The sequence below is a fragment of the Zeugodacus cucurbitae genome, chromosome 4, assembly GCF_028554725.1.
Source record: "Zeugodacus cucurbitae isolate PBARC_wt_2022May chromosome 4, idZeuCucr1.2, whole genome shotgun sequence".
NCBI classification, from domain to species: domain Eukaryota; kingdom Metazoa; phylum Arthropoda; class Insecta; order Diptera; family Tephritidae; genus Zeugodacus; species Zeugodacus cucurbitae.
Window position 1 is genome coordinate 11,205,170 of NC_071669.1, and position 13,895 is coordinate 11,219,064.

Genomic DNA, 13,895 nt, shown 5'->3' on the forward strand with positions numbered 1-13,895 from the left:
GATAATTTACTTTTAAGATTTTCAGAATATTGATAAATGTCGATAATTACTGTTTTTGGCACTGTTATAATAATAATAATTCCTTTTTTATAATTTGATAATATCGATAAAGACCGATAATTTATTTTTGATGACTTTTCAATAGCAATAAACTTCGATAATATTCTTTGATAGTTTGCTACTATCGATTATTGTCATTTGAAATTTTGACAATATCGATAAATACCGATAATTACTTTTTATTCTTTGATAACATTTATAATTCATATTTTATAGTTTGATTATATAGATAAATGTAGATTAGTCATCTTTGATATTTAGGTAAATCACTTTTGAAGAATGGATAAAATCGATAATTAATTTTTAATAGTTTCAGAATTATATCGAAAAAGAATTTCACTGATAAAGTAATCGGTTAAAAGATTTAATTAAAAATTAATTTAATTTAATTTTTGAAAATTTTATATCAAAAATTTGTTTTTTTAGTTTTCGATTTCACCACATTTGATTTAAAAAAATCAGAAATTTTTCTAAAAAATTGTCCTAAAAAATTGATCCATCTTAATGAGCACGCCCATCTAAACTATATAAACACATGGTAACTAAAATTATTGGCGCGGTCAGCATCACATTAACACAAACAAAAAAAAAAAACATTTTTTCTATTTCCCACTTGTTTCAATTGCCACACTTTCTCACTCAAATATTGCCCACAGCTGTGCAATAGAAATTTATGAGCACAAAACCAAAACACTTGAATTCTTTTTGCTTTCTTTCTTTGAAGCGACATTTTCTTTGCGCTGTCACAGTAACTAATTACTAACAAAAAAGCAAAAAAATTAAAAAATACGCTAATTTACGCACACAAATAAAATAAAATATTGTGCAATACAGATCTGTGTGTGTTTGTCTGCACGAATATTGAAATGTGAGTAAAAATAAAATTTGCGTTTGTTGTTATTTTTGTTTATGCGCGAATCGACCACACAGCAAGTAGTAAATGCTTAACAAGCACTCATTTGATGATTGTTATTGTTGTTGTAGGCTAAAATTTTTATTTTTAGTTTTTTATCAGCGTAAATCATGGAATATTTTTCATATACAATCATACATACTTATATGCAAAAAAATAAATTCTTTAATTATCTCCATCCTCATTTTGTCGCAAATTTACTTTTGGCAACACTTTGATGTCTGACTTCTAATAAAAATTGTTTTATTGCTTCAACTAAGAGTTCGTTTGAAGAATAAATCACTTAAACGATCATCAACGATTTGATCGATATTACGATCGTGTATTCGTTTTTGTATTGTTTTTCCAATGAATGTATTGTCTGAAATGAAGGTCCAAAATTTACTGCATTCAATTAATCATTTGTTGTATGGTCTACAACTTTGCTTCCGCCGTTTTTTTGTAAATTTAAGGCTTTATTGTATAAAAACGGTTACAAAAATGTTATTCCCAATATTCTCCGTCGCTAGCTACTACTTTTGACCATCTTTCTGGTAGCATGCGTATTCCGTGACGAAAGAACTCCTCATCTTTCGAGTCGATTCAAGTATCAATCCATTTTTCAATGACTTCTTTATAAGAACTGAAGTGCTCGTTAGCTAGACCGTTTGCCATCGATCGGAACAAGTTTTAGTCAGATGGAGCAACGTCTGGAGAATATGGCGTGTGGGGTAAGATCTCCCATTTCAGCGTCTCCAAATAATCATGTTGGAGAATGACTTTATCGTGTCTTTCCTCGTACTGTGGCCGTTTTTCTATTAGTGCTCGGCTCAAACGCATCAATTGCGTTCGGTATCGATCTCCTGTAATGTTTTCACTTGGCTTTAGCAGCTCATAATATATCACCCCCAGCTGGTCCCACCAAATGCAGAGCATGATCTTAGCGCCGTGAATGTTCGGTTTTGCCGTCGACGTGGAGGCATGTCCAGGCTTTCCCCATGATATAAAAATCCCTTTCGGTTGTGCTTTGAAGCAGCTGTTCACAGGCAAAGAAGCGCCGTTCGACATCTCTAGGTTTCAAGTCGTAAGGAACCCAGTTTCCTTGTTTCTGAATCATCCACATGGCTTTGAGGCGTTTTGATACGGCTTGCTGTGTCACTTGCAACGATTCAATTCCTCTTGGCTTTGACACGCATCTTGGTCGAGTAATGCTTCCAATTCAGCTTCTTCGAAAATCTTCTCCCTTCCACCACCATGCCGGTCTTCGACTTCATAATCACCATTCTTAAAACGTTGAAACCATTCGCGACATGTTTTTTCACTTAGGACAGCCTCACCATACGTATCCGAAAGTATTGGATGAGCCGCACATAAGTTTGGGATGCAAACAGATCTAAACAAATATTTTGTTGGGTTAATGTTGACACAAATGTCCAAGATCGATATAAAACGATTTAATCGACCATTGCTTGACTCTAGTATAGTATTGTATACTTAATAATATCCAGAGAAAGATAAAGCGAGAAAGAAATTCAAATGTTATTATTTCTAATGTAGCGTCCGATACTCACAAAACAAAAATGTTTCCCAGTTTCTTTAAAGTTCATAAATATGACACTGATTCATATATACCCATTTTTGCTATTTTTGACTGGCATAATGTTGACTTTGCGATATGCTGCCTATGCTTCATCAAATTTGCCCTAAGTCATGATTATTAGATCATCTTGGAATTGGAAAAAAATTAGTTCTTCTCCTTTTAAAGATCTTGAATCGAACAACTATCCTTACAAGGTATGTGTATTTTCTATAGTGCCTTGAACTCTTCTCGAAAATGTTCTTATGTAATGTATTGTAGAAAATTCAGTGTGAGCTCATTTGTCAACGATGATCGTTGGTGCAATGATTAATCAACTCTATATCATAAATCTTCCATATCAGTGTTTGTTGAGTATCTAATTATATTCCTTACTTTTAGTTGTATATATTTCTAATACTATAGATGTGATGGGTCCTTCTCTTAAAAACAATTAATTTTATATCTAGTAACGTCTTATTGTCTTCCAAACTCTGTCTAACTAACGTTAGCCATGTTTAAAATATAGTTCTCATAAAGCAATCTAAAATCTTCGAGGCTCGAGGAAGTTATTCTGAGCTGGTTGAGTAACTGGGACAGTTTTAAAGCAAAACCTCTTAAAATAGTTGGACAACATAAATTGTAGGATAGACTTGAAAATGTTTTAGCCACCTTTATAGAGAGATTAGAGAGAAGTTTTGTAAAAGATTGACGAGGAGAAGGCAATTTATAAACCTTGTTATTTTGAAGATCCATGTTTCTATGAAATATCTGGAACGCTAAATCATAAGGTGAAATGAAAAAGTGGTATCCAAGTATTTATGAGAATAAAGTAGAAGAGAATAATATATTTGGCAGAATGAGATGATCTAGTATTGGCTTGAATAAATAGTGAAATTAAAGGAGTTCTATAATATGCTAGAAGGAAAGAGTTGAGTTCAGTAAGACATGCATTACATTTAAAATGAGAAAAAGAAGAAAACGAGAAAAATAACTATCGTAAAGTTCAATAACACTAGGGATATAAAAAATCAAGTATTATAAATTTGTATTTTTCATATATCCTTAAGCATCTTCCAAATATAATTAATTTGGAACAATTTCAAGCAAATTAAACGCAAGTCTTCCGGATGCTCATTACTCTTTTGGACCAAAATAAATGTTTAATATATAAGTATATCCAACAGTATACAAAAACACCACAAACTCCCTCATATTCTCGCGCACTTAATGCCACCATTCACACCAGAAGTGCCACTTGCTGGTAAGACCACATCTGGACGAGTGATCGCCAACAAGAACACGAACGGTAAGATCACTTTTGCGGCACAAACAATGTACAGTATATATGTATGATGTATATATTTGCGTAAACTTATAAATAATAGTATGTCAAGTTAAGCGGCTGCGGAGTCATGCTGCAGATGGACGGACAGACACAGCAACTTCAGTGATCATATACGAGGCGTTGATCGTGCTGAGGCCATTGAATTGGTTGCGTTGCTTGTCTGCTCGACTGACTCCACAGCCTCAACGGGTGACACTTGTACGGAAGATTAAAAAATTAAGTACATATGTATTTGCATACAGACTAACGAACATATATGTATGTATGTATAGTCTATATGCACGTTTCACTGGCGTCAGCACGGGCTTGTGCTGCAATAAACGTACAGATGCCGTTGAAGACGCGAACGACTGAAGGATTTGTGCGCGAGACTGTATGTGTTGGCAAAAAGAGAAAATAAATTAAAAATTGCGAATTGCCCGACATTAATCACATGGGAAAAATTCATGCAAGGCGCTGTGCCGTTGCCGATCGCTGCTCCTAAGACGCGGCAATGAAAGCATAAAGCAACTGAGTCAAGTCTGGGACGACAGCGCATTTGGGATTTTGTAAGATCAGCAAGCAGTGCTGTGGTGATTATGAGTAGAAGAACTGGATGATTGAACATGATTTAGAAGTTGTTTGTGGGCGAAGAGATAGAGCGGCTTAGTTGTAGGTTCTGGTGCCACAGCAGCTGTTGGCATAAACGTGCATGGAGTTGGCGTACCATTGAGACAAACTGATGGAATATGGACGCGTCAATTTGGAGACATGATGGACGCAAATTTAATGAATACAACATGGCGTAACTGGTGGAAAAAAATTGAAATTATTAATAAGAAAATTTAAAAAAATATGATACATAATGAGGGGAGCATATCTATTTGCAGCACGAAATGATATATTCTTAATCCAACAAACAAATAACAAGTTCATATTATCCACCTCAAAGTGAAGCAACGCACGTGTAGCCACCGTTAATGCCGCGTCTGCGCCTAAAATAAATTATTTCAAATGTCAAAAAATGAAATATTACACAGACATTAAACCAATATTTGCGTTTGGTGCTCTCAACGCGAAGTATAAGAAGAATTATTAAAAAAAGTTTCTTCACTTCTTTTTTTATATTTTTTCTTTATACTACGCATCGCAAGCACTTGCTTTGCTTGTCTTTTCCGTAATATATTTATTGTGTATTCCTTAAATGCAATTTTTCAATTTATTTTTCCCTTTTTTCAACATTACTCATTGCATTTCTTTGCTGATAATCTCTCTCTCTTTTCTTTCTTGCAGACATTTACACTTGTTGCAGCGAAGTATTTGGCTCATGTCGTACATCATGCGAAAATGTAAGTGCATAAATTTATTATTATTCATATGGATTAGTGATTTCATATCTGTTTGTATGCGTTAAAACCATTGACTGTGCGTACTTGTCATGAGTTTTGACAGTTAACGGTACTTTCCGTCATATCACATCGTTCAAATGTCAATGCGCTAAGCAGTCGAACGTGTTGCTATGTTGTTGATTTATAGTTGGAGTTCATTGAAAGTTTGATTTATGATTCGTGGAATTGTGGTGATTTACATAAGTAGGCTAGAAATATAACTGCATTATTTATAAATATTTGTAATACAACAGTTGTCAAAATTTTTAGTCTTTTGACAAATTTAAATAGATATTAAAACCACTGAATTACATTCCATCTTTATTGAGTATTGAAAACAAGTGGTCTGTGTATCTATTTTAAAAACGATGATGGTTCCAAAAAGATAAAGTTGAAATTCCCTCACTCGAATCACCATAATCCACAAAAAACTTCGAGCTAGAGAGACTTCGAGTTATGGAAGGTAATTGCATGAAATTTGACTTCTATTGCCAATTCAAGAGCTCGAGTTATGGAGACCTTCGAGCTATAGAAGTTAAATGTACATATATATTTTTAAACTCGATATAACGATGAGAATTGTATAGTAAAGAAGTTTAAACAGAATAATGTCACAACTAATTTTTTCGAGACTTTGAGAACCCATCGATTTCTAGTTTATAATTTGGTCTACAACTTTGCTTCCGCCGTTTTACAATAGATGTCTCTAGGGTTAAGCACTGGTCGATTAAATCGTTTTTATCGATCTTGGACATTTGTGTCAACATTAACCCAACAAAATATTTGTAGAGATCTGTTTGCATCCAAAACTTATTCTCAACTGAAAATGTCACTTTTTGAGCCGAATTCTCAACATTTGCGGAAAATTTTGCTTTTATTCTTTAATTCCAAGAAAAGTGCGACTGAGGCTCATCGCATGCTTTCGGATACGTTTTTTTCATTCTCCAACATGACAATATTCGGACTCACGTAGCAAAGGTGGTCAAAAAATATTTGGAGACGCGGAAATGGGAGATCTTACCCCACCCACCGAATTCTACAGACGTTACTCCATCTGACTACCACTTGTTCCGATCAATGGCACACGGTCTAGCTAACGAGCACTTCAGTTCTTATGAAGAAGTCAAAAATTGGATTGATACTTGGATCGACTCGAAAGATGAGGAGTTCTTTCTTCGCGGAATACGCATGCTGCCAGAAAGATGGTCAAAAGTAGTAGCTAGCGACTGAATTAATAATACATTAATAGTCGAATAGAAAATTTAATGAGCCCATTAATTGAGTATTTTTTTATAAAGGTTGCATGATAGAATGGATTTTTTGTATATTTAAGCATCGAGGCACGATATACTGAGTCTCGGTGGAAACAATTCCTGACTTGCTCAACAAGCAGACAAATTAGGTCTGATTGGAATAGGGGCCACACATGCTGACTATTGAAATTTAAAAGAAATGACATAAGAACCCTAACCCGTTTGAGTAGGAGATATGCCAGCAGCTTGGTTACTGCAGAAGCTGCGAAGAAGTGGAAGAAGTAGAGACTATAGCATATCCTCTATGCGGCTGCAAGGCTCTGTATAGAAAAATAATCGCAACTATCGGTTATGGTTTCCTCGGCGATGTGGCGGAAGTTGCGTATATGAAAATGCGTGAATTATTTAATTTTATCAATCACAAAGTGTGGTGTAGAGAGGAGATAATTGTGGAGGCGATTTCAGTCCCTGTGGTTTCACAATGGGCCTTCCAAAGGCCTAGACGCGTCGACAGACAACAACTAAACATGTAAACCTAAGGACCTTACCTAAGTATCGAGGTTTCAGAATTCGAATTTATATGTAAATGTACTACTAGATCTGTTCTCTGCTATCTCAATATGTTTCGAACTCTTTGTGACGTTATGGACCATGGAATCTGAGAACTAAACTTAAATATATTTTAGTTGAGCAGTAATGGGAATAATATGTAAAACATTTATAATTTCCGAGATCCCTAATCATCTATTTTATACTCTGGATATTTATTTCGTTTATTGCTGGACATCAGGACTTAGTCGATATTAAATTCTATGGATCCGAAGATGATCTAATATTGGAATTATACATATTTTTTCTATGAATAATTTCCGTTAAGCATGCAAGACTCATCGCTCGCTAACTGGAGCTATAACATGAATTTCTACAGCTTCAACCAACTCCTCCATAATACTTATTAGTCTCTTCTAATCATGAAAAACAGCTTTTCTAAGCGTAAACCACATTATCTAAAAGCTACACCTCGTAAATACGAGTATATGTAGCTCTCATGTGTCTCTCCACTCAGCCAACAAATAAATTTGCAAATTTTATTGCCGTTACAGCCCACCCGAAAAACTGGCATCTATTAAAGCGTCTAAGTAAATGCTAAAAAGACAGTTAATGACTGACAAGTTTATTAAAAAGCTTATCCTTATCGCTATGCAGCCATCATTTAGACATTGTGGGCACTATCAAAGGCCTACTAATGAAAATTGCGTGAAATTTGCATTTTTAAATTGCCAACACAGCCCACATGTGACGGCGGGTCATACATACGGTATTTGGCTATAAATGTGCATGTGAAATGCGAAAAATTGAAAAATTCCGTGTGGGTGTTGCATATAAAATTTTTTCCATTTTTCTGCATCACAAAATAGCATCCTTTATCACTGGAGTTAGTGCGCATGCGTGTCGGCTTTATACGCTATACTCTCCACTATGAAATTAAGAGGCTGGTCATGTGTAAATGCTAACGCCCATATTGGCTAAATAATTTGTTGTTGCTTAATTGACGTTTACGTGATAAAATGCCTAGTTTTTTGCATGCAACGAGACAAATGTTATTTATTCTTAGTCACTTTTTATACTCTCCTTGTGCTAAAGGTTTACTTATATGCATCTTAGGCTAGTATTTGTCAGGATTACCTGATGCGTGGCATGCAGTTCCAGGTTGGTGGCACGTTTGCGCGTGGTATGAACTTGCATGCTGTTAGACAAAAACATAGACATACAGTTGCGAGCATTGAAATAGTAGTGCCTATTGGCGAAGTGAGTTTTGCTTTATTTTTTTTTCTTTTATGATATTACGGCGGATCATTATTCTTGTTATATTCTCAGAGGTTTAGCGGCCCTGTTATACAAAACAACAAGTGTGAAACACTTACCGTTACTTTTTTACAGCTAATTATATTACGATATCTGTTTGGAGCGAGCAATAGAATAGTAGTGAACGGTGAACTGATGCAAAAACAAATTATTTTTACTAAAAAATATTTAGTTTTATGATACAAAAAGTAAGTTTCCTGTTCTTTAATTTGTTATTCAATGAAAACTTAAAAAAAATTTGACTGTACAGTCTTTTGTGGGCCGCGGGAAGCACTGTAGTGAAGAAAAACGAGAATGGATTCAATTTCTCCTAAACAGTGGTACAATTTTCCATACAAGCAATTGATTCCGACCGTTCGGTTTGTATGGCAGCTATATGCTATAGTGAACCGATCTGAACATTTTTTTCGGAGATTAAATTATTTATATGAACAATAACTCACACCAAATTTCGTGAAGATATGTAGTAAAATGCGGAAGTTTTCCTTACAAGCCATTGATTCCGATCGTTCAGTTTGTATGGCAGCTATATGCTATAGTGAACCGATCTGAACAATTTTTGCGGAGATTAAATTATTTCTATGAGCAATAACTCACACCAAATTTCGTGAAGATATGAAGTAAAATGGGGAAGTTTTCCATACAAGCCCTTGATTCCGATCGTTCAGTTTGTATGGCAGCCCTTCCTTCTGGGTGTTACAAACATCGTGACAAACTTAATATACCCTGTTCAGGGTAAAAAAATACAAAAGAAGGGTCGCAAGGCGGATTCTTTCTGAGCAGTGTGAACGAAAAGTTGTATGTTGAACTAAGGGTCGGCCTACAATGTCAGCTGTAAAGATTCAGGACGTACAGAACCTCAAATCATATAGCACGACATCTAAAATTTTGCCAAAGAGCACCTAACTTGGCCGATTGTGAAATGGCGCAACATCTTGTGGATGCGGTAAAGGGTCCCGTCAATATGTAAGACGCCCCTTAAATACAGAGGACGACACTAGATTCACCACAAAAACTTTGAAGCATGGCGATTCGAGTATCATGGTTTAGGGATATTTTTCTTACTACACCTCTGTAAAGTGTAAGCTCCAATTCGCAAGATTTCTGACATAGTGAGCCGGTCCGCATACGAGGATATAATGCCGAATATTATAAGATCATTTGCAGAAAACGACATGCCGCTGAAATGGATGTTACAACAGGATAATATCCCAAATTACACCACTTGGGTGACAAAGGAGTGGTTTCGGGTCAATGAAATGAAGCTCAATCCCCTGTCCTCAATCCCATTGAAAACCTTTTGGCAGACGTCAAGTAAGCCGTGTGGAATGATAAACCCAAAAACAACAACGAGTTGTGGACCATAGTCCAGCAAGCATGGCAAAGCATACCACTGAAAAGATCCCGGGGTCTCGTAGATTCTATGAAGAGGTGTTGTTAACTCAAAGATATGTAAGACTCTAACATCCACTACTATTTCACTGCTCGCAGCTGTATTACAACTCGCTCTTACTAGTCTATCTGGTATCTAGTCTGCTGCAAGGTGTAAGTTGACAGTGTTTATCGGCGTATATACGCGTTAGTTGACAGCAAATCCAGTTCGACCTGCGCACAACAGTGAAATTTACATGTGTAACAACACACACATATATATATATATATATCATTCGACTCTCTTTGCGTGTTCGTTTGTGTCGCTTAATGCTCGGCTAATTGCGTGATTTAGCAGAAAAACGCTGCACAAATTGTTTAAAGTAAATACTAAATAAATAATATAAATTCTTATGTTAAAGAGCGGCATATTTTGAGTGCGCCTGAAAAGCCACCATTAAGCCATTACCAGTTTGTCATGGCTCTTAACAACTATTGACAACTTAAAATGCTGTCATTTAATATTGCATATTACCGTCGTTAATGTCTTAAACTAGTATTTTCATTTCGCTATTTCAACCGTAAATTCTGTGTGTGCGCAGTCATTAAGCTGACTATAAACGGACGTGGAAATTTGCGCATGCGCCATAGCAAACTCATTCATTTGCCTAGGCTCTTACTACCAAATATATGTGTATGTGTGTTTGTGCGCGATGTTGCAATTAGTGAACGTCTGGTAGCAAAATCGAACGAGAAAATGCAGGAAGGAACCTCTAGTTGTTTCATAAAGGGTGTTTTTTGTGTGGTTAGAATTTTTATTTGAAATAAAAATGTAGTAAATTTAATGATTTGGGCCAAATTTTTACTTTTAGGTTATGGAATTTAAGATTTTCACAAAATATCGATAATTTGACTGTCATATTATAAATAACCACATATCAGTCGAATTTTCCTAGATTTTCCGAGCTTAGTGGCTCTTGTTTTTCTGCAATGACGGGCAAATCCAATCAACTGTCGAAGTAAATTGATTAGAAATGTCAAATCTCTGTCATTACTTTGACAGTTGTCATAAATGTCAAATACATGTGTTTAATTTGACAACTACAGTTGAACTTCCCTAACTCGAATCACCATAATCCACAAACAAAACTTCGAGTTAGAGTGATTTACAGTTATGGAAGGTAATTTGTATGAAATTTCACTTCTATGGTCAATTCAAGAGTTCAAGTTATGGAGAACTTCGAGTTAAGGCAGTAGTCTGCTTTAGAAGCCGAAAAAAAGCGTTTTTTTAGCAATTTGTTTTGAAAGAGAAGGAAATGTTTGTGGTAAACGGAATTTTAAGACGATAGTGTACTATATTTAAGACTTAAAAGACAATGTTTATTATTAAAAAATATTGAAATTTTTTCAAAGTTGTAAGTATTTTTTTGGAGCGCCGGGAGTCTGCACTTGCAAATCGGTGCCGGAGGTCGTGCGATGCATCTGAAACAGTCGAACCAAATTTTTTTTTAATTTTTATATTTATTTCTTTTCTTTATGAACTAAAAAAATACCGAAGAAGTTATAAAATTCAAAATTTGTTCGAAGTTTGAAAAAAAAAACACTTTTTTAAGAAAAAAAAAATTGTCTTTAAGTTTCAAAACAAGTAGTTTAAATAATACTTTGTCCAACTTTTTTAGTTCAAATAGAAGATAATTTAATACTGAAGCTAGATCACTTTGGTTTTTTTCGATGGGACATATATTCTTTTTGCTATCGCCGGCACCGTTTTCTAACACTTGTGAAAATGAAAACTCGAGAAAACGCGCTTTAAAGTCTGCCTGAGCATTAGCACCTGCTCGACGCTCGGCCACTAAAACTGCTCTAGCTTCGAAAATATGTCGAACTGGCCTCTAGAATTTTATTCTTGGATAGTTTTGGAAGAGATTTAAAACAAAAAAAATCGATTTTTTGAAGCCTGTAAAGCAGACTACTGCCTTAAGAAGTTCAAGTTATGAAAGTTCAATTGTATTTTGACAACTATCCCTCGAAGAGTTACTACATCTCTAAAAATCCACCTTATATGTATGTCAATATGTCTCCTATTTTCCAAATTCACTGCCTTTCTCACGATTTTTGTAGTCAAACTAAGATATTACAAGAATAAAATTTACAAGTTAGCTCACAAATCAGTTGGAACAGGTTTAGAAATAGATTTGCAGGATTAATGATTGTAGTTTGTGGCTAATTAGAAACTTGTAATACTAAAAACGGGATTATACTATGAGTTGATTCTACACAGGAAAAAACCAAGACTCTTTCGAGCGTAGAAAGCTCGTAGAAAGTTCGTAAGAGTCTTAGTTTTCCAATAAAGCGGGTTCTTTTAAACAAAATTCAGCATATTATCCTCAATACTCACTTCTTTTGGGTACTGAGATCATATATGCAAACTTCTTGAACACCTGAAGATTTCAATTTGGTCCCAAAGATAAAATATTATTAAATCTAAACTCTCCAGAAACTGTTAATAATTGTATATCGATCCGTAAACTCGTAACCTGCAAATCAGCCTTCGAGCTTTCAATATAATATCTCCGTCGCCGCTAACTGACATTTCCATTGATTAGCTACACTTTTTTCAGTGTTTTATTTATTTTTTTATTTATTTATTATATATTCAACATTTTATCCTTTCCAGTTGAAGTGAATAATAAATTGCATGACGCTTTTAATTTGCTTTTGCATCAATCAAAAGCATAAAGAAAGAAATAATAAAAGAAACAATATCCATTCGCAGTCAAACTCAGTCGGCGGTCCAACGGTGAAGCGGCAACACAAGTTCAGGAGTTCTGAAACTTCTTCTGTGAATATACAAATTTAAATTGTTCTTAAACACTCTTTAATTAGAATATTTACTTAGAAGGAATGAAAATACATATAAATAATCGAAAGGATAGTTGATTGTGATCGATCTATTTACTCTTAAATGCCACCGGGACCTTCTCACCGAAACTTTAAAAATATTTCTTGTTCTCTAGTAATCAATCAAAAATCCATTTTCCTCTAACCATCTCGAACTGATGTTTTTTTTAAGCAAAGCAGATATGTAATTGCCAACAGGTAATTTTTTTCGTAACTTTTAGACTTTCTAAACTAGGTCTATAGGTAAAGCTCCTTGTTTGAAAAGTGTTTCTTACTCTCTGAAAATCCATTCATTAATCCCATTTTCCTCTCACAGTCACGAACTGAAGAGTTTTCTAAGCAAAGTGGCTTTATAGGTGCTCTCTTCTGGCCGACTTCTTTTCCTCTAGATCATTAGTGAATTTCTGAAACCCTTCTCCTTGAAAAAGGTGTACATTTTTTCATAAATTTAATCAGTCCTTAAGTACAAGTTCTAGCTTATCCAATTTGGTCTTTTATTGTTTGCGCATGAATCGATCAACTTTCGTTCTCTGTCCATTGTAATAAGTTTGGGAATCACTGCTCTTGCTGCGAACCAATATTTTCAATTTGCATAAGCAAATGTTGTAGCTACAAAGCGCTTGAAGGCATTCTACCTGTTATGAATGAATTTATAAAAATTGAAACTGATTTTTGCTGAATGGATCTTGTCATTTATACTCGTACATACATATGTAGGTGTGTGTATATTCATAACTTCAACTTTTAACTTAATCCAAATGAGAGGTAAAAGCTATCTACTAAGTGTGTGTTTAAACTAGTTTGGTTTGCTTCGGGTTTCTACTTCGGGTTCAAGCTCTCTTCTGTCACAGCATTGACCAGATGGATCTTGATCAGATCTTTCTTTATCGTTTAGGGAATTCTAATTTAGGTTCTTTTTAGGGAGGGGTCTGGGTTTTCACTTTCGAAAAATCGTTTTTTTTGTTTTATCTTATTGTTTAACATTTCCAGAATATGTCCTCAAAATTTTAATCCGTTCTAAGCAATATTCTTGAAGTCATTGTTTAATTAGTCTCGGGGCCTTTAACGCTCTAACTTTAACAGCTACGGGCGGTTGGAATTGCAGTGCAGATTTAAACGCGTTTTTCTCAAAACCACTTTTTTGAAGTCCGTGTTCACTGCCATTTGAAAACTACTCGAACGATTCATTTCAAACTTGGTACACATTTTCTTCATATAAAATACCTCCCCCCTACGTTTAGTAAAATTTTTTTTTAACACT

General features: G+C 34.8%; 1 protein-coding gene across 4 annotated transcripts in view; it reads left to right on the forward strand.

The window, feature by feature from the left end:
• Positions 1 to 13,895, forward strand: part of Reck_0 (reversion-inducing cysteine-rich protein with Kazal motifs) — a 56,580-nt gene that overhangs the window by 23,938 nt on the left and 18,747 nt on the right. For all 4 annotated transcript variants that reach the window (XM_011180236.3, XM_011180219.3, XM_011180228.3 and 1 more), the window contains exon 3: positions 5,149 to 5,204. In XM_011180236.3, coding sequence (XP_011178538.2) covers positions 5,149 to 5,204 — 56 coding nt within the window. The remainder of the gene's footprint in view (positions 1 to 5,148; positions 5,205 to 13,895) is intronic.